The sequence below is a fragment of the Tetrao urogallus genome, assembly GCF_951394365.1.
Source record: "Tetrao urogallus genome assembly, chromosome: 5".
In the NCBI taxonomy this organism is placed as follows: domain Eukaryota; kingdom Metazoa; phylum Chordata; class Aves; order Galliformes; family Phasianidae; genus Tetrao; species Tetrao urogallus.
This window is the reverse complement of record NC_136818.1, coordinates 51,546,503-51,570,759: the sequence shown is the minus strand read 5'-3', so window position 1 is coordinate 51,570,759 and position 24,257 is coordinate 51,546,503. Positions and strand designations below refer to the sequence as shown.

At 51.3% G+C, this 24,257-nt stretch overlaps 1 protein-coding gene across 1 annotated transcript; it reads right to left on the bottom strand.

The window, feature by feature from the left end:
- Window positions 1-1,998: 1,998 nt before the first annotated feature.
- On the bottom strand, window positions 1,999-23,325 carry DNMBP (dynamin binding protein; the record flags this gene model as incomplete). Its single annotated transcript, XM_079535614.1, has 16 exons — window positions 1,999-2,184; window positions 2,504-2,943; window positions 3,038-3,236; window positions 3,315-3,497; window positions 3,640-3,972; window positions 4,395-4,523; window positions 4,686-4,790; window positions 5,033-5,163; window positions 5,971-6,170; window positions 6,763-6,780; window positions 7,255-7,402; window positions 8,110-8,209; window positions 8,820-9,007; window positions 18,292-20,190; window positions 20,747-20,869; window positions 23,181-23,325. 16 exons carry the CDS (start codon window positions 23,323-23,325, stop codon window positions 1,999-2,001), a joined length of 4,527 nt encoding a protein of 1,508 aa, XP_079391740.1.
- Between the last annotated feature and the right edge of the window lie 932 nt (window positions 23,326-24,257).

Genomic DNA, 24,257 nt, shown 5'->3' with positions numbered 1-24,257 from the left:
CTGCCCAAGACTCTGTCTCTGCAGCTGTGAAGGGAAGAGAGTGACTTCTCTGGCTGGCAGGGGCAGAACATATGGACTTGAGCCATTACCCGCTGCTACACCCTGCCAGCTGTGCACATGAGGATCTCGAGCTACATAACTTATGCAGAAGAAAGTTATGTCAAGCAGGGAGACCATGTACACCCCAAGGGTCCAAGTTTTTGTACTTTGTTATGCCAGGGGAACCTAGCAGAGAGATGCTGCAGCACTACTGAATGAAATTTGCAGTATAATCCAAGTGAATGTTATAATTTATTTACCTCTTGTAACTGTTTCTACTCTTCCTACTCAAAGTCTGATTTTAAGGCATGCTAAATAAGACTCAGTTCAGCTTCAATCCTGGCTGGTGTTTGGAGGAAGGTGGTACGGAGGTTACGCACGTAAATGTTGGGGGTGTACAGATAGACCCATGCCTCTGCACCAGCCATGAACTCTGGGAACTCTGCAGCTGCCCTTGATTGCAACGCAAATGAACGAGACAGTCCCTGAGGCTACTGTACCCACGTGCTGGGGCATGCCACATAAGCACAGAAGTGTGGGCACATATGCATGATACACCAACATGCACACATGCCACACACACAGTACATACTGGTTATCATTGACAAACACTTGACCCTTTGTTTTTTGGACATCATGCCAAGAGCTGCAGCACTGATGGAGAATGTGTGCATGCTATGTACATACATGGACAGAGTAGAGCAAAACCCTTCCCAGTAGCTGGTGGCAGGAAGGATGCAAACCACCCACAACCCAGCTGTGCCATGCAACACAGCAGCCAGAGAGGGCAGTGTAATCTATCTTGGTCTAGAGGGAGGCATCCCTGCCTATAGCAGGGAGGTTGGAACTAGATGATGTTAAAGCTCCCTTCTAACCCAAACCATTCTATGGTTCCATGATCTTCATGAGGACATCACCGAAACATAAAAGGCCCTGCAGGGTCCACATGAAGACCTTTGTGAACTTTGCCCTCAGCCTCCTCACATACCAAACCAGGCACACACCAAACATTGCCCATCTCTATCCCAACACTTGCACAGGTTCTTCCTATGTACAAGGGCAAACCTTTATTTATGGAGCAGCAGTACAGGGGACACAAACACTGCCCCAAAGAGAAAGGAGCTTCCTTCCTTCAGGTTATGGCAGCAGCGCATAAGACACAGCACCCCTGCAAAGGGCACAGCATCCCTCCCAGAGCATAAGCACCGTCTCCAGTGCCCTGCAGTATGCACAGACAAAGCACTCCTGGTCAGAGGCCACAAAAATGAGTCTGCAGGACAGCCAGTGCTTTGCCTTTTGTCTTGCTCCAGAGGAGCCAAGATGGGGTCCTGGACACTGGACACAGTATGAAGACATGGCAAGATGGTGTTCAGAACCTACAGCTGGTCCAGGAGGGAAGTGCCTAATGGCTGCTGCTAGCAGCAGATCTTATAGGCACCCCAGCTCAGCTCCAGGAGACCAAAGCACATGGACACAGTACCCCGTGTGTGCAGCTGGAGGCTGGACTCACTGTGGAGCTGAACTACTCACAGCAATCCTCAGAGCAGCTTCCTCTGGCCAGAACAGATATCCCCAGTCTGGGGTCCTGCACAAACAAGACAGGACCTGCTGCTGCTAAGGCACAGACAACATGTTCACAAGGCTCTAGGCTGCTTTTAACACTGTTTGGCTAAGGATGGCCTCAGCAACAGTCTTCCACAATTAAAATCCACAGTAGTTTGTCAGCACTGGTCTAGCCATTCCCCCTTGGATCACAGCCCCACTCTGCTCCTGGCTGGAGGATAAAACAGCTCAGGGTGACAGCAGCTGGCCCCTGCCCTTAAGCAAAGTGCCTGCTCAGCCAGCCCACCTTCCTTCTTTCCTCATACACAGCCTTATCCCCTAGGGGCAAGCAGTGGAGGCAATGGGCCCCCCGGCAGTCCTGATAGGCACAAGGTGGGGCCTCCTGCCCCCCCAGCCTCACGTGTATTCTGTCTTCCGGATGTAGCTGGAGGGCACATAGCCCTGCTTGCCATGTGCCTCCGCCAGCCACCACTCCTGATTGCCCGTGATGTCTTCAAACTGCAGGATCCTGAGTCTCTGGTTAGCTGACACACTCAGCTCATTTGTGTTTCGGCCTTTGAAGGTGTAGAGAGCATAGTAGACCTGCTGGGCAAAGGGAGGTGTCAGTCAGACAGGCACTCAGCATGTGCTACATGGCACAGGTTGTGCACTGAGAACCAAGACTCCGTGCTGAGTTTTGGCTTGTGTACCCAAAGAGCAGCAGACCCTGCCCAGCCTTTGCCAGAGCTGTCCCCATCTGTCCACCTCCACTCACAGCCTTGTTCTGCACACGTCTCATTGAGACAGACAAGTCTCTACCTCATACTTCTCTCCCTGGTCATGCCTGCAGAGTATGACTCAGCCTCTACACAAGTGAGGGTCTCACCCTCACACCCCAAGCCCCAGCTACCTCAGGGCTCACCTGGTTGCCTTCTGACTCGCCGCTCTCGAGCCCAGAGTCTCTGTCCTCCACCAAGGATGCAGACCTAAGATGCGTTTTGGTGGAGTGCTCATTGCGAGGGCTGGGGCTGTAGCCTGGCTCAGGTCGGCTGTAGCGGTGTGGAGATGTCACCACTCCGGCCTCCAGTGGGACTGTCCTGTCACCAGAGCTTGGAGAATCCACCTCCGAGGGGGACTGTGGAGAGTGGCACAGCTCTCCCAGTGAGGCAGAGTCCTGGGAGGGTTTATGAGCGAAGGCCACGGTTGCCCTGCTGGGGCTGAAGGTCAGCGTGGTGCTGCTGTGGGGAGAAGAGCTGCTATTCTCAGACTCATTGGAAGAGTGGCTGCCTACTGAGACATCAGACTGGCTGCGGCGCGGGTTGTAGGGCTTCAGAAAGGAGCTGTACACAAAGCCTTTGGTCACTGTAGAGAGGGAGAAAAAAGGAGCTCATGTCAAAGATCAGGAAAACCAGAGGAGAGATGCAGCAGGCACCAAAGGCAGAGAGCAGCCACCTACCCCCATTGTCTATGAGCCAACGATTCTGGCTGCCCATGGGGTCCTTCTTCTTGATGACTCCCACAATGTCTCCCTCCAGCAGAGAGACATCCAGGTCTTGGGCAGCATTGAAATTGCGATCTGCCTGGAAGAGACTATCAGGGGGATAGCGGGCCAGGAGGGCTGCTCGGATGTCATCTGACTGCAAGATGTAGCTGGGCTGCAGAGGAACAAAGCAAGTGTGAGTGGTTGTTCCAGCACACCAGTGAGCCCTGACATGGGGTCACATGTGACTCACCAAGGCACCGAGAGGCTGCCGCCGGGCAGACTGACGCTCCACGGTCTTTCTCTCAAAAGGCTTCCTGGGAACCGCCTGTGACTCTGGGAAGAAGGTGAAGGCCTGGAGCTGCTGAAGGACTCGACTGTGCTCTTCCTGGAAGATGGCAATGAGGTTCCCCTCCCGGCCAGATGTCTTCAGCAACTGGAACCAGAGCAGGATCAGAGCAGTTAGGTGAAAGCTGCTGGTGAATGTACCTATCACACCAGTGCCCCACCAGACAAACCCTGTGCAGAGATTAGCACTGCACTGAGTCTGGAGTGCTGGCTGTGATCCAGGAACCCACCGACAGCAGAGGCCTCAGCTCCTCCAGGGCCAGGCGCACAAAGTCACAGTGTGCCTCAGCATAGCCCCGCACACAGCTGGCAAACAGCTCCTTGGCAAAGTACAAGAACTTGGGCAGCTCATCCAGCAGCTGGGCATTGAGGGCCTCGTAGTTGTTACGGGCTGACTGCAGCTCCTCCAGCGTTCGCTTGTCCTTCAGCTTCTCTGCTCGCTCTGTGCAGTTGTGGAAGTCGAGGAGCTTGTCAAAGCGTTTCTGCACCAGCTTGTGGGGCCCTACAAACATGCTCAGCAGCTGGTTCAGGGGTGAGATCACCAGCCGCTCTGTTCGCTCTTTCTGGTGGGTACAGATGCAGGGAAAAGGTGAGATTAGGTGCTCTCTTCTGTCAAACTGAGAACACCAGCAGCCCACCCTCTGGTACACAACTTCTCCAGAACAGTACAGTGTCCATACTCCAATAGCATCCCACCAGAGCTCTAGAGGTCCTTTCCAATATGCATTACAGACATGTGACAGCATGGAAAAAACTACAGGAAGGACCTAAAGGTTCTAACACTTCAAGTATGGCTGAAGACAAATGCGTATCTAACAGATATGCTCAAGGCATAACCAAAAGCCACAGCCACCAAAGCTTTCAGGAGGCAAGAGATGAGTAGGGGTGCTTGCACCTCTCCCAGGCTGCGTCACTTGCACAGCCAATCATAGGTGAGAGGGTCCCAGGGGGTGCCTTCAACACACAAGGACACAGGCTCACTCACAAAGTTGGAGAACAGCTGGTCGCTGATGAGTCGGTTCACTTTCTGGAACTGGTCCAGGTCCCCGCTGCCCTTCTCCATGCACAGATCCCACATGCTGACTGCTGCTAGTGCCTTCATGCAGGCCGACTCCTGCAGCAGGGACAAGCAGTCAGCACACCATGCTTACTGCCCAGGAGAACAGAGCTCCCAGAACAGGCTCAAGCTTTTAGGGCAGCCCAGACCTCCAGAGGCCAATACCCAGGCAGAGCTGAGGGCAGAAGCAGTAGTAAGTGGCATCATGTCAAGACTCACCCGAACGTGCTGCAGGTAGAGTGAAAGGTCCCTGATGAAGGACTTGATCAGTCGCTCCTGCATCCGGAAATTTTTCTCTGTCTCCTCAAAGGCTTCATCCTTCAGCTGTGAGAGAAAAATGCTCAAGGGAGGCAACGTGGGACTCTGCTACCTCCCAGAGTGTGAGATGTGAGGCCTCTTGCCTACAAGCCAGGGAGCAGAGGCAGGTGGTTCAGACCCTAAGCTCACTGCCTTGCTGACCTGAATCAGAACTACCCATCAAAAAAGGGATGTAGGGAGCCAGCAGGTACCGCCACCTCCTCAAACGTCATGGGGTGTAAGCGCACTTGGTAGCTGATGCACATTACCTGGGGTGCAAAGCCTGTGAGATGTTTGAGGTGGCTGCTCACACGGTTGGATTTCTTGATGATAGAGTGGAAGTTGAGCTTGGAGATCTTCTCCATGAGGCTATCCTCATCCCCTTTCCGGTACTTAAGCACTACAGAAATTGATGTAGAAATTAGAAAACTTACCAGCACAACATCTGTGTCTTGCAGTGCCTCATCAACACTTGCCTTGCTGCCTCTTCCCTAAGACTCTGTAATCCCAAGTGTTCCATGTATCACATAATATTGTTTTGTATTCTGTCATATCATACATAAACTCAAAATCCAGCACTGGACCACCTGTAATTCCCTTGCTTGGCTCTGGATATGTCACACATTTTGCAGATGCAACATTCAACCTTTTAACATTTTTCACGTTATGTGTAGAATCTCTCTCTGTTCAGTCTCAGGGAAGCTGCAGTTAAGATTCTCTGTCTAGCCTGGGTTCCCCAGTTCAAAAAGGATGTGGGAAAACTAGAGCTCATAATCCACAGGGAGAGCTTACATCCTGGGTCCTTCCAGCCAACAGCTCTGTAATTCTGTCCTGTCTACAGATACACCTTTAAACTCACTCTCTCTGTATCTCAGTAAGACAGAGACTACCCTGACAGACTGATTCCCTACCTGTATTCTTCAAAATTCAATTTTCAACATTAAACAGACATTGTTTTGTCTTATCCTTCTTTGTTCTAGTCTAACAGCATCCAGCAATTGCATGCATTTTATATCATTGTATCACAAGAAATATCTCCTGTCAGATGCGTACTGCATTATCCTCTACGTATTGTGTTTCACGTGTAGCTTTTAAAATGCAGTTCTACTACACTGTTGCTCAGATCAGTCTACTGGGGACAGATTCTCTTCATGCTCGTGCAGCTGACAGACTCCACTGTCAACACACTCACTCCCCAGCTCCTCACCGAGGTCCTTCCGACGCTTGTACTCATTGATGTTGACATTAATTTCTTTGACTGCAAGAACAGCAGCTGTGAGTGGTGCCTTGTCAGGGTGAGATTCAGGGGTGGCACTCAGCAGTTCCATCAGCAGCAGGGGGTACCGCATCACCCTTTGTACTGGCTTGATGAGGAATGAGCCCAGGTTAATGTAGTTTGTGCAGCCCCTGGGAAGTTGGGACAAAAAAGATGCACCAGATTTCAGTCCAACTCTATCATGCAAAGTCTGACTCCTTGAACCAACCCCAACCATATCCAGAGGACCAGCATGTCCAAATCTACTGTACTTCCTAAGCCAGGCCGCTCTCATCTCCAAACCCAAAGCACTCCCACATCCCTAGTGACCTCAATCAGCCTCAGGTTTCCAGATCTTACTCATACCAGGTTATCTTTCCCAGCCAGGAACCTATCCATTACCAGACCCCCTGTGAAATCCCACATAGGCACAGCCTAAAAGGTACCAAAGCTTCACTTGCCTCAGACTATCCCATTACCTCACTGTCAGACCTGACCTGCAGTGTAGGACAGACTGACCATGCTCAGCTCTGCAGCCAGCACAAGGCTCTCCAGCCTCTCTGGGGCTGATGGCTCCCCAGACCAGTTTTCAGCCCAAGATCCCCCCTCACCATCTGCCTGTATAGCCCAAGCAGCACTGGTGGGGCACTCAGACATGCACCAAGCTGGTGGTAGGAGGTGAGTCACAAGGGAGCAGCCAGGCCAGGCCAGGTAAGCACGGACTAACAAGAAGGAAGAACTTACCACTCACTGTACAGGCTCCTGACGGCCCACAGAGTGCCAAAAAGCAAAGAAAAGCAACAGGTTAACAGTGTGGTAGGCGTGCATTCCCACAGCCAGCACTCTTGCCCCCTCCTGCAGTGAAACTATCATGGCAGCCCTGTCATGCCCAGAGCCATGGCAATCGCTGAGCCAGGCAAAGTGTCTTGTTCCTTTGCTGGTCATAGTGACAAAGGACTTGGGAAACAGGAACTCTCAATCCAGGACACGCCACCTTCTCCATACTTCATGGCCCTACAGGTGTAGGCCCAGCACACATGTCCTGTGGGGCAGCAGGCTATCACTGAAACAAAAGCCCTTTTCATTCGAACCTGGAGCTTTGTCACCAACAGTGACATAGCTAGTCCCAGTTCTGTCACCAACTGAACTGTCTGAGCACTGCTGCAGAGCAGCAGGAGGTGCTGGAGAGTGAACCTCTAACCCAGCTTGGTGGTCACCACAGTCAGAGGTTCCAACCTGAGGTTATCCAGCAGGTCCACGAGTAGCTTCTGGATCTTCTCATCCTTCTCATATGTTTCCAGCAGTGCAATGGCCTCATCGTGGTTCTGGCAATACACCCTGTAAACGCTCTCCAGCTCTGCACGCTGTGCCAGGAACACCGGCCCTGCATACAGCACCAAAAGTAGGACTTCAGTGTTTCCAGTACTCCTGTTGCTTCCAACAGTCATGGCGCATTCATGGCAAGATGCCCCATGACTCTCTACCACACCCGGAGCTTGAGAGGACAGTGCTAACAGAGCACTCAGGGTAGGTGCCTCCCTGCCATGCTGTGCATGCCCACACACCCTTCATGCTTCCCTGTCACTGCAGGCTGAGTAGAGGGGGCAGGAGGGGACAGAAATGGGAATGGTGCATGAAAGGTCTGCTGAGGCTGAAGCCTGTTATGATAACTCACCAGGACATGTTTGCTCAAACTTCGAGGGGATAGTTTAATTTAGTTGAAGAGCCCCATAGGAGCTCCAGAAGTGACCAGCAGAGACACCTTAACTGTTCCAGCTTTCCAGGAGATGACTGGTCACTGACAGTGAAAGCCACGGGGACAGCAAAGGCACAAGCTGCACTGGAGCTGAGCAGTGAAAGCTGGCAGCGCAGGTGTGAGGAGGGGGGTTCACTTTAAGGAAGGAGCCAGGGAAGTTTATAGACAACATGTGTTTCTCAGCACAGTGACACAGCTTTGTTGCTGGGCTGATGAGCACTGACAGGGACCAAAGGGGAGGAAACTCTCATCTATCATTTAAATTGCCCTGTTCTGCCACCCCACTAGCAAATCTCATCCCAGTCTCTGAGTAAAGGCAACAGAAGAGTTCATACCGATGGAATCTGAAGCCTCCAAGGTCGACAGCAGCTGCTTAGAGAAGCTAATTACCACTTGGATGTTTCCAAAAAGACCCTCAAAGTCTACATTCGGAACCTGGAGAAAAAGAAGAGAGAAGTCTCGGATGGGAGAGCATGTCCCAGCCAGACACAGTAGTATCTCTCCCTTGTTCTCCTGCAACCTTCAATCAGCCCTTAGCTCCCCAGCAGACACTCACCACAAAATGCTCCCAGCACAGTGACTTCTGCACTCTCTCCCTCATTCTGCAGCACACTGAAACTCTTACTCCTTATGTGTCCTACTAAATGCAGTGTCCTCTACTTTCCCAGCAATTTCATCCAAGGGAGTGTCAGATCATCTGACACTCCCTTTCTTCCCATCAAATCCAACACCATGCCAAGATCCTGTATCTTCTTTTTCCAGACAGTGAAGATAATCCACAAACCAAACAAATAGGAACAACAGTTCCCACCCTAGGAAATGAATCTGTGACATTTGCTGCTACGTTTCTTGCTCTCAGCAACAATGAGAACTCAGAAGAATCCAAAAATTGATGGGTTATTTCTATGACCGCAAGGAACAGCGAAAAACACCCTGCTGCTCCTAGAGTAGCTAAATGTCCCCTGAGGTCTTTAAGAACTTCAGCAGACTGTATCTTTACTCCACCCCACCACCACCACCTCATAGCCTTCCCCCATACTCTTACCTGTGCCTGCTGAAGGGGCACCATAATCCTTTCTACACACATCTCCAGGTCTCGGATGTAGTCCCTCTCTGTCTGGAGCAGTTCCTCAATAACCTTGGACCTCTTCTCCAGCATCCTGTGCTCTGGGCTCTCAGTGACAGATGAGGATGTCTCCAGGGGTGGTGTCCGAGAGGACAGGAGGGTCATCTCTGCAAGACAGACAAGCAAGATCAGTATCCTCCAGTAACATTTGGCCCAACTCTTGCATGGCAAGGACAGGAGACATGTAGCACCTCTGAGATGATCAAACATGATGGTCAGAGAGCGGAGCCAGCAGGCCAATCCCACAGCCTACCTTAATTATCAGCACTGGTACACTGCACTGAGGCCTCACAGTACTGAGTGCTGCAGGACAAGGACAGCTTGCAGTCAGGTCTTCTCTGCCCCAAGCCTCAGAGTACCAGGAGCCAGAGCCGCTTCCTGCTCATTGTGGTAATCCAAATACTGCCCAGCCACTTTCCTGCTGCTCCCAACAGCCACAAAAACCTGCTGCAGGTTCTGAGTCCCCCCAGGTCTCAACACCCTAATGCTCACTGCTCCTACCCATCCCCTAACCCTCTGCCCTCCCACCCCTAGCAGAGGAGCTTCCCACCTGCATCCTGGCTGGGGCCTGGCTATGGCTGCTGTCCCCTCCCTTGGGGCTGGGAACAGGGTCTCCATTCTCTAGCTCCGGGGCATTTCCATCTGAATAGCTGAAAAGGCCTCCAGGCACCCACAATGGGGCTGCAAGCAGCAAAGCCTGGAGCTGGAGTGTGACCAGAAGGGCTGTGTGGTGCTCGGGAAGCCATCACTGGTAGCCATGAGGCCCAAAGTGGAGTGGAAGCGATCAGGACCAGTATCTGGCACTAGGCCTGAGCCCTGGTGAGGCCGTGGGCAGTGGGCAGGCAGCGCGGGCACACACAGGGGCAGAGGCATGGGGGGGCTGCATGAATCCCCCACTGACAGCAGTGTTAGCAGGCTTGGGAGAACCCTGTTTCCCCAGCACAGCTCAGGGACAGTCCCAGGCTGGGGCCACCGTGCCCCTGCAACAGCCTCTGGCAAAATGCTGTGGGCACTGCAGTGCAGGGAGCCCTGCCACAGGCTTGAGGCACGCTGGCAGTTCTACACCCTCATCCTCTCTGTCCCAGAGCCGGGCTGCTGGCTTTCCTCCTGGTTTTCTGTACCACCTGCAGCTCCTCAGCCAGCCCAGCCCAGCCCCCTCTTGTTTTCATTCAGGTTCAGAGACATTTTATCCCCGCGGATTCCCGGCCCCCAGCAACTTTCTGCTCCACCTGCCTGCTGCTGAAAGCATGTGCCCTCTGGCCCGAAACACAGCACCGGTTCCCCATGTTCAGCCACACAGCCTCCATGTTCAGTCACACAGGTGTCCCAGGCAGGCTCTAGCCCATGAACTCAGCTCTCCTGCCTTGCACTGCTGTTTTGCACAGCTAGTACCTACTTGCAGACACCCATCCTGTGATTTTAGGCCAGTGGCCGATGTGACAAACGCCCATCAACTCCCACACGTCCCCAGCTGCTCTGTGTCACAGGGATTTCATCAGTTGCGAGCACACCCCCCAGCTCTGATATTTGTACAAATATTTTTGCTGGATTTCACATTTACTGCTTGCATTTGCACAGCATTTGCAAAGCCTCAGTTACAGAGCAGGCCCTGTCTGCAGGGTCCTCTACAAACACAACAGGGATGTGCTGCCTCAGACACAGTGCCTGCAGATGGAATAGGACAGAAGATGGAAAAAAAGGAACAGAAGGGACAAAGAAATGCTCAGATAATGCAGTCTGCAGCTAGCAGCTCCCAAATAACAGCGAAACAGAAATGGCAAGTGAGTTATGTTAGATGTTTGTTAATTCAAGAAGTTTGTCAGGGCATTTGTTTGTCAGGAAAGCACATTCAAGTGGAAGAGCAACATGGAAGAAGCAGGAAGGTGGTAATTTGAATGTAAAACCATGAGCGAAATCAAGGGCAGGTGGGGTGTGAGCTGATACTGCCCTGACCGAGCTGACAAAGCACAAAGGGTTGCCCAGGAAGTTGTGAAAAGGACTGTATTCAACAACAGCCTGTGCAGCAGACAAACAAATCAGGGAGCTGCAGAGTGAAGGGAGCCACAACGATCAAATCCTGCTCCTGGGAAACATTAAATTTGCTTCAAGATTAAATGGGAAAGATTAAATTTACCACAGCCAAATATCTGAACTGTGCATTTATCCACATGCAGAATGACAACGACCTGGATGAAACTTCGTGCAAGACGTCCCAGAGTTCACCAACTGCCGAACAATCCTGCTGTGCACTCAGCCACAGCCATCTGGTGGCTGCAGAGAAGCCCCTACTTATCCCAAGCAGGTCCCTGGATCCTCATTGTTGGCATCCCCAGCAGCTCAGCGCTGCCCAGCTCAGCTCTGGCTCTGTGGGGCTGGGCACCAGGCACAGCGCACAGTACTCAGCCCTGCCCCAACCAGGGAAATCCCCCTTTGCATTCACGCCCTGCTCCAATTCCAGATCAGAGAGAGGGACTGGGGATCCCTGCTCCTGCAGCTGCTCCACACGCTCTGTCCAGCAAACCCTGGGCAAGTCCAAGAGCACCCTGGGGCAAGTGCCTGATGCTCGAGACTTCCAGCTCTGACACCTTTCCTGTGCAAGTCTCAAATCCCCCTCTGGGAGAGGGAAGGGAAAACCTTCCCTGCCCAAGTTTTTAGCACATAATGGCCATCAAAGCGGCCTGCCTGATCTGGCAAAGCTGTCTGCCAGATCCACCCACTTACACTGTCAGTGTTTCCATTATTTTGCCTGTAATTTCGGAACACTCAAATTAATTCCCCTCTGGCTTTCTTGCTCTGAATATTTCAAGACATTGAAAAACACAGTGATGCTGCAGCCAGCTCTCCGATAACCCTTGCTGTTGATCACCAGTCCAACAACCTTCTCCAGTCACAAACTCAGAACGCTGTCCTACTTATTTAAACACTCAGAGGTCAAAGACCCAAACACAGAATTTGTTTTTAATACTTCGCACTTCCAGCTCATCTATACTTCTTACAACCTGTTCCTGACATTTAAAAACTCTCCCTTTCGTATTTCAGAGCATTTCTGTTGACTACCACCCAGTTCTTTTTTTCCTGCTTGTTCCACATTTCTGTATGTCTAATTGCAGCACTCCATAAATGAATCTCATTCAGCATTTAACTAAACTCACATTCTTTCACAACTGTGGTTTTTGCTCACCTAATAAATGGTTTTTAAACAGATCCCCATTTCACCCCACAGATGCTCTGTTTGGACATTACCTCCCTGCCCTCACACCACAGCTGGACCGGTCCCCGTTAGTTTGCAGGAATGCAACTGGTATTTCTAATGAAGCCACCAAATTCCAATCCAGTGACCAATTCATGTTTACCCATGACACAGATGCCGAAAGAGCATTCAGAAATACTCTTCCAAACACACTGTTCTCAACCACAATTCTTAGAGACTGAAGTTCTGCTCATTTGAATCTCCTGCAGGAGCTTCCTACATTTAAGTCTCTAACAACTTTTTTTTCTATTCCCTTTGGTGCTTTTGTGACACATTAATTCTGCACTGCTTTGACATGCTATGCTGGTCTCCCACCAGAGCTGCTGTTGCTGACACATGGGAGGCCCAACACCAATGCTGGAGAACAGGCTGCGAGGTGCTGAGGTGGAGCAAACTCCCACCTCACCCTGCCCATGGAGACCATGATTTTAATACTGCAATCGCACTGCTCAGCTCAGAAGCTCAACCAACAATCTTCCAATCAACAAAAACAGCCACTACTTGCAACTCAAGCTGTGAGTGTACATACAGCTAGAGCTTTTTATCCTGCTTCACTCTGGGAGTTGATCCACGTGCACCAGACCCAACAGGATTCACATCCATCACGCGCTTCTCATTGGGGCTCACCTGCCAGCATCCCTTGTCACACCGTGCTCCCACTGCTAACCCAGTCCATGGAGGGCCGTGCTGTCCATCAGCTGCTGCAACTGGAGCTGGCTCTGCCCCTGACTCCTTCAGAGGGAAGGTGACTCAAAAAACAACAAAGAAGGGCCAGCTCCCAGGCCAAGCTCAAGGAGGGCTTGCTGAGGACAAGCCCTGTGCAGCCTCACTCAGCACGAGCCTCTGATTTTGTGCCTGCAAGAAAGGCCCAGCCTTGGGCTCACAGCTCAGCACAGCCAAGCAGTGACTAAGGACAAAACAAACCAGCTGCAAATATTTGAAGTATGTGGATGCTGGGAGGGGAGGGGTTACTGCCTAGCAAGAGGAGAAGGGATGAAACTAGGGCGGGGAATAATTAATCTGAGGGAAAGGCTAAGCTCCCTGCCAGGAGCAGGAACTGGCTGGGGTAAAAATTCACTCTGAATTTAGATAGTCAGCCCATAACAGAATATATCCACTGCTCTGAAAGCAAGAGACTAAATATACTGAGTATTTCACTTCTCCCTGGGAGCAGTGACAGAAATCCAAACCCTAAGGATGAGCTGAAGAGGAACAGACTGGGGCACTTCTCCAGGGCTACCAGGACTCAACACAAAGTTGCCTCACCTGAAACCCACTGGTTCCCTCTGAGGCCCTCTGGTGAAGGTGGAACTGCAGCAAAGCACATGCCTGAGCCTTGGTGGAGAACAGGGCTCATGAGATGCTCACTGGCAGACAGGTGAGGAGCCCTGGGAGGGATTTGCATGGCCTTCCTGGGAGAGCCCCCTCCCAGCTCCCCTTAAGGCAGATGGGATGCACATGCCTCCTGTCTGTATCCTCTCCTCTACCATTCACTCCAACGGTGGACAGAGCATTAATAAAAATGACTGTGAGCAAAAATACCAACACAAAAAAAAAAGAATGGAAAGTGAAAGGCCTTTAAAAGGATATTTTAAGCAGTAATCCAAACACTGTTACACAAGCAAGGAAGAGAACAATAACGATGGGACTATGCTTCAGCAAAAGCAGCAAATGTAAACAGATACATGAATGAATATACAAAAACAGACAATAGACAGTAAACACCAGGAACTGTTAAAAAATGAAAATGACAAGGAAGATATCAAAAAAGATTCACGGCAGAAATAAGAATTCAAGTTTTAGTTTCAAATAGGGGGAAAAAATGTGACTTTATAATCCAATTTTATTTCCACTCAAGACAAGAGAAAGCCTTTCAATGATCTAGTTCCACTACTAAGGGGAGAGAGTAGAATTCTTGATAAGTTTGATGAAAAAGGCAGAATTATATGGTAAATGTCTCTTCCCATTTGAAAAGCAGAAGTAAGACCCTGCAAATTAGCATCTGAAACTTGCATGTGAACAACATCTAAAAAAGAGGGCACTTCCAGTGAGATTCTCCAGGGACTGTATTTAGAGTTGGTCCCATATATATTTTCAAAGTAAACAGAAAAAACACTGCTGTTCTGTAGAGAACTAAACATTGATTTTTTTTATGATGATGATGTAGGATGCTGTACACTAATCACTGACAAAGCCAAGGTATTTTACTCAAACCAACAAGATTAATGCAGAGAAAAATACCATCAACCAAAAAGCTCCAATTTAGCAGATAAAGGTTGGGCATTGAAAGCTGAAAGGCAACACATCAGCATGCAAAACATTCTAGAGTGAGGATGAGCATACAGCACCACCAGGACTGGAGGGGTCTCTCCTTGGAGCAGTGGGCAAACACATGCGAATCTTATCTCAGAGATGCTTTAATCAAAGAGCTCTCTCACTGTGCTGCACTGCAGAGTTCCCCAGGCCCAGCTGGGAGTTGTTTCCAGATGCAGCTCCTGCAGGCAACCCCTGCCCCATTCTGAGCCTCCCGAGCTCTGCTCCCACCTTCTCCTAGCTTCCCCTCTGCCCTTTGGACATCCTGGCACCACAAAACCACTCCCTTGCCCTGGGGACGATACTGAGCAAAGTCCCACCTACCAACACAGTGCAGCCTCTGGAGCTTGCTGAATCAAATACCTCGAGAGAACAAATTTCACTGTGAGCTGATAGCCAGCCACAGCCTGCAGCCCTGCTGCCCGGGCGGCTGCTGCACTGCCACACTGTACTCTGCACTCTAACCTCCTCCAAGGGCAGCACATGCACGGATGCCTCAGACAGATGCTGGCAGAAAGGGTACAGCTGCAAACAGGTCTTCAGACACACGTCTGCCCAACACAAAGGGGCTCCTTCACTCATTCCACACAGACCCCACCACCTTGCAAAGAAAGGCCTAACCCCACAAAGTTGTGTGCGTTCCCAGGCTTTCCTGGGGGACCCTGCTGCCTCAGCACTAGGGCAGGGTTAAGGAATGCCCAAAGCCACCGCAGCGACACCTCCCAAGCATTTCTCTGCATACCTTGCTTCTCCTTCCTGGTCTGTACAAATTCTGAGCGCCGCAGGGTGCTGGGAGCCGTTCTCCTGTACAAACTGTTTCTCTGCAGTGAAGAGCTTGTTCTGCTTTCTTTCTTGGCCTCCTGCTCCCAGACGTGGCTCCAGTCTGGTCGGCCCGTGCGGACCCTTGAGTGCTCTGCTCCTTGTTCCCCACAGCCATTGCAGCCCATGTCCCGTATCCTTGACTGTCTGCAGTAGGGGTCTGACCCCACGTTGGTGCTGCTGTCCCCTAAGGACCAAGATGTCAACAAGTGAGCTCCATGACCTCCAGATGTAACACTGTAGTCCATGGCACGACCTTTCAGCTGCTTGTGCTGCTCAGAATCTCCACGATCCTTCAGATCCCTGATGTTTACATTCTGCCTTTCCTGCTCTCTAAATTCCTCAGAGCCTTCAACCTCTCTATGCCACTTTTTCCTTTCCCTACTTATTTCATAACCTCCATCTTCTCTACACTGCCTCCCCCCTTCGCCATATCTCCTGTCCTGCCTACACTGCCTTTCCCTTTCCCCACAGTATCTTCCATTCCCATTATAGTCCCTAGGACCTCTGTCCTTATGCCACCTTCTGCCTTCCCTGTACTCTCCAGGGCCTCTGCCCTCTCTGCACCGCCTTCCCCCCTCCCTGCCCTCCTCAGGTCCTCTGTCCCCTCTGTACTGCTTTTCTCCCACCTCAGGATTGCAGCCTCTGTATTGAACAGCCTCTCTCTCATTCACCCCACAGTTTCTGTCCTCTGTAAATGGGCTTTTGCCTTTCCAAACGCTGTCTGCTCTCCTGTTGTCCATGTACTGGTTATCTGCCTTCCAAAAGCCTTCACAGTCTCCGTTCATGCTCCATCCATCCACAGAGATGCCCTCCCCTCTCCTGTCACTGTTCCAGCCTCTGTCTGTTCCCCTCTGCGCCCTGGGTCTCTCATTGCAGCGACTCTCACTGTGCAGGCCCACGACGTCCCCTCTCCTCACAGCACAATCTTCATACTCCCAGCTGAGGAGCCGTGACTTCTGCCTTGAGTTTTCTGTGCCATATTCTGTCCCAGGATAAGAGCACATCGTCCTGCTGGGATGCAGCTCCCTTCGCTCCTGCTCCCAAGCCCACACTGGGGCTAATGCCTCTTCTCGCTCTGCTCTGGCGCTTCCTTCCCAGGTGCAACGCAATGCAAGCAGCGCTTCCTGAAACCAGCCAGCAAAGGTAGGAAGAGGCTCGTGCCCAATCGCCGCCAGCCCCAGCCTCCTCCACCTGCTGCCCAAGCTAATCATTAACCAGTTAGGAGCAGGCTTCCACTGCCCAAACCGGCTCCACTGCTTTGGCAGAGCCCGCAGCCTCCCCATGGGCCACTCAGAGGCAGAGAAAAAGTAGAGCAATGGGGCATGAGGAGGCTGTGCTCTAAGACCAACATCCCCAGGGAAGGGAAAGGTGCGTGTGAGACTGCGGGGAGCCACAGAGCAGATAGCAGGTACTGGATCTCTTTCTCTTGCCTCCACATTCCTGCCAGTTCCAGCAGGCAGCCTGCAGCTTGAACACCGTAGCCTGGCTGAGGCTAGGCTCTGCTCCACGCCTCCTGAGAGAAACTGAAGCCCTCAGGCTTCGTTTCTAACCTGGTGCTGAGCCATCCTTCTTCCAGTCCTCACCCGCAGCCCCTGGGAAGAGCAGGAGGCAAGCAGCACTGAGGCAGAGCCAAAGAACAAGCCTGCAGGGACAGTCTGAGTTATCTCCAACACATAACAGGAGCTTCCAGCCCTCTGGTAACTCCTCGTACTACAGGATTCAGCATATACCGTTTTCCATATCACAGAACTGAAAAAGCAAGAGGTGACCACAATGTGCCCTGGACAGAGAGGAGAGTCCATGGATATCAGCCACATCTCAGCTTCCTGCAGCACTGTTATGCACAACTCATATTCCATACTCCCGGGTGGGAGAAGGCAAAAATAAACCCATCAGACCCTCTTGCTCCAAGTGTTGGAGGATGAGCACTAATCCTGTGCTGGTCTGGTCTTTAGCACAACCTTCAGTGTATGTGCAAGACATGCCTAAGAAGGAACCTGCAGATTTTAAACATGTTTCAGAAAAACACATACTTTCTGCTTTTCCTTTGATGCACAGAGAAGTTGGGTTTCTCCTAAGGTTACTCCAGCCCTACTTTGTGCCCTTAGGTAGGGCACTTATTTACTATAGGAGCAGAGAAGCAACTTTCAAACCCTCAGGTCTCTTGAAGGGGTGAAAAATGCTCTGGGACTACCGTGGAGCTATCTCAATGGGCACAATGTCCCTGCCAATGTGTTAGTTCCTGCCTAAAACTTCCAGTTCAAATAACCAACAGAGCATGGGTTCAGCAGGACTTCCCTCTGTCAGGAAGCAATGGGACAGATGAGACGTTTCCCAGAAAGATCTGTCCCACCAGAAAATTTCCCAGAGATACATCCTAGATTTGCCTTTTCCTAGCTTCAAACCTCGTATCTTCTAAGCATCCCTCTTGCACTCCACTGATGTGGAGGCTGCGGGTCACCCTGTGCGCTGATATCATCCTTCATTCCCACGTGCTCTGCATCAGACATGATCCTGAATTAGAGTGCCTGGACTCCACAGTACTGATTAAGTGGTGGGAGGCTGGAGGCAATGAAGTCAGAGTGAGTAATTCCAAGGCAGGAGCTGGCATTTCACTCCACCTCCCTCATGCAGTGCCCACATTTCCTGCACATCGTGGGTTTTAGGAACAGAAGTGCACTGTAAGAGCTCCTTGGAGAAGCTGGGGAGAAGGGACTGTGGGAGATGTATGCGGTCCTGCTTCCACTTTGTCTATTGTATTACCAAGTATAACGTAGTTAACAGCACTGATCTCAATATTATGCAGCTTTTCAAAGCCCGTATGTGCCCATATAAACCAGACAAGTCTCTCCTCCCAGAATAAAGCCAATTCATGATGATTTGCAGCACCACAGTGTTTACAAAAATGCCCCAAATCAAGAATTAAGGAAGACTGGTTCAAGTGGTGCCTGTACCTAGAGGGGACAGCTGTCCCAAAGATCCTCTATTCCATGCTGCTGTACTCACCTCTCAGCTCCTGCAGCTCCACGCTGAGGCTCTCAATGTTGGAGTCACAGAAATCAAGGTTCTCCAGGGTCTCTGCTCTCACCAGCTCATCCTGCTGCTCCTCCAGCAGCAAGCTGAGCTCAGTGCGGGTCTTCCTGTAAGTCTCCAGGTCTCGCTCCACCTCTCCAATCCTCATCAGCAGGATGGAGCAGGGGGAAGTTGATCCTGTCCGTGTTGCATCCTCACGGCTTTCCTCCGTATGCTGCTCTGCTACATTTGGCTGCAGCTGTGGAGGGACCATGCTCCTCCTCTGAGTGCTTGATGGAGGCCGGGGAGCGGGCCGGGAGGGCTTCACTGAGAATGACAGAGACCGGCCTTTGGGCACAGGAGTTGTTGCAAGGGTGCTGGGCCGAGGAGGAGGTGGTCTCAGGGCCTTCCTCCTTTCTGGCAGCTTGGCATGGGGGACACACTGAGGAGACCCACGAACAATGTCCTTCTCAGAGCTATAGTCCAAAATAGAGAAGTGGCGGGAGACCTTGTCCTGCTCAGCACTGGTACTTGAAAGACTCTTCTCAAACTGCACCAGTTGCTCTGTCAGTTTGGAGTCAAGGTCTGTGCCACTGTGCCCCTGTGTTGCCAGTGAGGAGGATTCCCCCCAGCTCCCAGCCCATGTGTCCAGTCCTGTGTGGGCACCTCCCCAGCTGGAAGAACAAGGTTTGGACTTTTGCTGGTTGTCCACCAGACCATCCAGGTCCTGAATGCTGCTCTGGTTCTCCTGGGGCTCTGATGCTGCCCAGCTGCTGGGAGGAGAAATGGCCTGGCTTCCGCAAATGTCTGGTGAGAAGCAGGGAGCCTGTGGGGGCATGGTGGGACTGCTTCCATCATGCTCAGGCAGGGCTGGAGGCTCCATTACACCTGCTTGGCCAAGCTCGCTGCTCTGCTGTGGAGGCAGCTGAGTAGAAGGGAGAAGGCCGTTGACTGTCTCTGTGCATTCAAAGGGGAAGGAATCTGCTGTAGTTTTGGGATGTAGTTCCTGGATTCCTGTGTCAGGAAAAGCCTCATGCTGCCTTAAATCAGTGCCCAAAGGAGCCTCAGATCTACCTGCTATGTGAGACACAACAGTGTCAGGCTCAGGTTGTGCAACCAAGCCATCCTCCTTGTCCCAGCTGTCTTTGTCTGGCAAAGGGAGAACTCTGGAGCAGGTGCTCTCCAAGTCTTGATGGACAGTCACTTCACAGCTGCCTCCAGAGTGGGAATCACCAGCACCCACCTTTTCCTTGCAAGGGTCAGAGGCCTCTAGTCTCACAAATCTGTGTGGGAAGATACCACGTTTCCCTCTCAGCTCCCCCTCTAGCCAGCCATCCTCCAGAATGCCCACAATCCGAATCCTGTCACCCACTTCAAAATCCAGTTCCTCAGACTCCAAGGCTTGGAACCGGTACAAGGCAACACCATAGGTGCTCCCTGGCTCCTGCCTTTCATCCTCTCTGCCATCTTCCTCCTGCTTGGTGGGCACTGTCCCATTGGTGTCACAAGTTCTTGCAGGCTCTTGATCCTCTGAGGTTCCTGCTGCTCTCAGAGGAGTAAGCAGCTCCACAAAACCTTCTGGGAAAATGCCTCTGTGGCCTCGGAGCTCCCCCTCAAACCAACCAGGCTCTGGTATGCTAATGATGTTGATCACATCCCCTTCTCTGAAGTCCAGCTCCTCCTCCAGCTGAGCAGAAAGGCCCATCAAGGCCCGGGCTTGGCCCAGTGAGTAAGCAGGCATCTCTAGGAGAGAGCTGTGGGACAACTGACGGCTCCGAACTGAAAGGCACAACTCCCGCACACATGATGAAGGGAAAAAGCCCTTGGAACCCCAGCTGCTTCGGCCCTGGAGCCAGCTGGAGGCCAGAGAACCACCCAGGATCACCAGGTCTCCTGCAGGGAATGAGACACACCAGTTCAAAACTGCCCTCCTGACTGCTTCTCATCTCTTGTTCCTGCCTTCCTGGGGCCTTACTGGCTGTGGCTAAGGCCCGGCACTCCACACAAAGTGCGGTGTTCTGGGGGTGCGCAAGAGCAGACTGGAGGTGAGGCATGAAGCATCACCAGTCTCATGCATGCAGATAACTAAGATTCACGGTTTTAGCTCCCTGACTTTCTAGTTGCTAAATAGTGAAGTTGCTTTACAGATTGATTCCCACCCACCCCATCTCAGACACATGTCTAAGATTTGGGGATGGGAGGGCAGTTAAATGGTAGCTGTAGGCCTACCATAATCACTCTGGTATTTGGAGTTTCAAGGGTAATAATACAACAATACAAGAAATTGGTACTGAAGGGTGGCAGGAACACAAAGCTCCACATGCCATGGGGCATCAGGAAACTCTCCCTGCCACTCTAGGCAAGATGCTGCAACTAGGCTCACCCTATACTTCTGGAAGAAGGGGAGGAGGCTATGAGATGCAAAGCAAAGGAAGAGAATGGGGATTACCTCTCTGCAATGACAAGCTTCCTGGCTCTTGAGATGTGAAGTTACTGGTACAAACAAACAGCTTCTCTCCTTGCTTCAGAAGGGGAATATCCACCGATTCCACAAAGCTGCTAGGAAACTGCCCTGCAATGGGAAGCAGCTGTCAGCAATGAGTCTTTTCTGTAGCCCACCACAACTCCCTCCACCCTCCTTCCAGACCCTGGGAGCTACTTTTCATGTTAAAGGAAAATGCTGTACCCACAGCTACCCAAAGACATAAGCAGCATGGAGGAAGAGGAATAGGTCTGGGAGGCAGAAATTTCTGAGGCTTTAAATGCTAACAGAGAACAAAAATCTTTATGTCTTTGGCTCACTCCAGGCAACCAGTACTATCAGCACTGAGTTTCTAGGAACAGATATACCAGGTTTACTCCTTCCTCTTTCACTGTTCAGTTCCCCACTCATGGTCATGACAAGGACCGGGATACAGTAGTGCTAGACCACAACATCAGTGTCTTCTGGCAGGGCACATCCGCCTTGTGCTTCTCACTCTGTAAGGCTTGGCCCCAGCACAGCCTCAGCACTTAAGTCAGGACACCAAACTTGGGAAGGCCAGACCTGTAATGCAGAGGCTCTGCCACAGCTCCAGCACTGCTAAGGCTGCAGGAACCTTCCCCATTGTAACATCTCATGCAGCTATTTCACCATGGCACCTACTGCTGGATGCCCCACTATGCTGAGCAGGCCACAGCCAGGCAGGGCCATGAACACTTGTTGGCCATTTGAAGACTTTACCCAGCTACTGATTTCAGTCCCAGCATCACTGGATATAGCAGAGCCTGCTGCAAAGCCCACTACAAATGTCACCGCAATCCTTTACAATTCATTGCTGGCAGAAACGATGGAATATGGCCAGCAGCACTTCCAGCATTCACTCATGATGTCTACTCAATATGATGGTTGCATTCTCTTTTAAAACTTGACGACATCATATTGAAGGCACTCAGCACTTTCAACTGGGATTAGGCAGTTTCCCACCTGCTGTCATTAACCTGAGGTGGAAACAAAAGCCCACAGGCTTCCAGTTTCAGTGGCTTCCTTTACAGTTTTAACCACTTTTTTCCATGCCAGTTTCCTGCTCTGTACATGAAAACAACCTAAGAGTGTTAGGAAGGAAATAATGGAACTACATTAATTATTCCCCACAGAGCATTAAGTATTATTATTGGTAGACTGCAGCACTTCCACAGCTTCTACCAAAAAGTGCTTTTTCAATCCCCTGAAACTTCAGCTTAGAAAACTGGGCAGAAAACTGTAACAGCTGTTCCAAGGAAAAGCAGGAATGTAAGCAGGGTTTGAGTTAAAGGTCACTAAAAACACACAGTTTGACTTCAGTGTGTTTCTTTATCTTTGAGCTATGATGTACATCTGTTTGTTGTTCCTTCATAGCTTCACCTTCTTGAGAATGAGTGCATCAGTTACACTGGAAGAAATAACAGTGATGAAGTAGCTGTTGGTGATTTCTGCAGAAGTAATTTGTACCCAGTAACTTCAGCAGCAGCAGGATTAGGCATGTACTCATTCAATGCCATTTATAAGATAAGTGGAGCACAGGAGAAAATCCTTCCTCTCCACCCTTGCTCCTGTCCATCTTTGTTTTACCTAGAGACAGGTGCCTGACAGCCCACGGCTGGCAGCACAGCCCAGACTGCTGCTGCAAGGCAGCCCCATCTCCATGGCCAGGCCTGGAAGTGCAGCATGCTGAGGAAGGAGGGGGGTTTATGCTTTGAAGTGGCCTGGTTTTCATCTCACTGAAAGCTCACGTGCCTTCTCAGCATCAGTATAACAATGAGAAACGGCTGCTTAAAACAGGACAAGACTTTCAGTGTTTCACTAAGAGCATTTTGCTGCTTCAGAAGTTTCTCACACTTACCCAAAAGTTCAACAGACTTGCACAATACTTAAGGCACCCAGGTATTGATGGCAGCTTGTTTGGGAAAGCGTTTTAAAGTAGAAAGGAGGAAGCCAGACTGAGTCAGAGGGCTCCAGGGGGGACACGGAATCTCCAACTGACTTGACCTGACAAGGTCACTTCGCATTTCCATTCTGAGTGCATCTGTTTCCTCTTCCATTCCAGTGCCACAGCAGGTCAGCACATAAACTAGCCAGGAAATGGGCTGTCCCACTGTAGAGGATGCAGCTAGCACCTAGTGTTATGAAGCTCCTGTGTTGAGGAGTGACACAACACTGATCTCTCAAAAAACAACTGAGCTGTCTCAGTGAGGTGCAGCTGACAGGAGACTGGTAGCAGGGAACCTGCATCCTCAGACTCAAGTGAAGTCCAGTGAAAGATTTAATAAAATGCATGCTCCGCGGGCAGAGAGAAGGCCAGGGAAGATGTTCAGAGCAGAAGATGCGGCCTATGGACCTAGATGTGGGCACTTCCAGCTCTTACCTGTGACGCCTTCCTTTTTGCCAAGCAGCCAGAACTCATCCACCACATCCAGCACCTCGATGACATCTCCCACAAAAAGGGGCAACTCCTCAGAAACGCTGGGACAGAAATCAAAGACTGCTCGTACCACAGAGCCAGCCTCCATCGCGTGGGGTCTGCAGGCAGAATGGGACCTACAGCTGAGACACAATGCAGCAATTAGCATTAGCAGCAAGAAACACCTGAAATTACCACATTTCAGAAAGGGAAGCCCTTCTCAACTGTAAGATGCAGTGATACTATGAGTGGGTCCTGTCCTGAGCTCACGAAACCCCTCCCTGTGTTTCAGACCTTGTTGCCACAGGAGTGGGGTTCTCCAGCAGTCCAACCTGCCTTGTGCAGGCTCTGCAGCTACCTCTGCTGGGACTTGTTTGTTCTTTACCAGGGAGAGAAACTGCAAGAAAATCTGGGACTGAATTCTCGTCAGGAAGGAAGCGAGAGAAGAGGAGGAAGCTCCGTGCTTCCCTGACGCCAGGGCAGACCCGGAGCCTGCTAGGGCCTCTGTGGGTAGGCAGCAGACATCACTGCTTGTCCAGTCCCTTCTGGCAGGCTGGGCAAATGCAACCCCTCCCCATGTATTGCTTGCCTGAGCTCTTGTCCCTGGAGCTAGTGAAGAATGCAAGGCTCTCTCTGAAGCCCTGGGAACAAGGTGAAATTCCCTCCTTGGAAAGGACTTGAGGGCCATATCCTGCACCCAAAGTCTGCCCCTTCCTTTACAGCAGCTGCTACGCAAAGACCCTGCTGCTGTCCTCCCACACCAGGGTGACAACACTGCAAGGCATGCCGTGAACAGGGCTGTACAGCCTTGCATGGTCCACCTGAGCCCTGGTGAATCAGGAGCACTTGCAAACACAGAGCAGAAACACAGCCCTGCTATGGAGGTATGGCAAACTTCCACCACAAGTGCCAGCAGGGGATCCAGCCAGGGAAACGCTTTCTGCTGACAAAACTGCCATGTTTATCCAGTCAGACTCACCTCCTGGGAACAAAGAGGGTCTGTGCTCAGCAGAACCACATCCCTCCCGCACCAGCCATGCC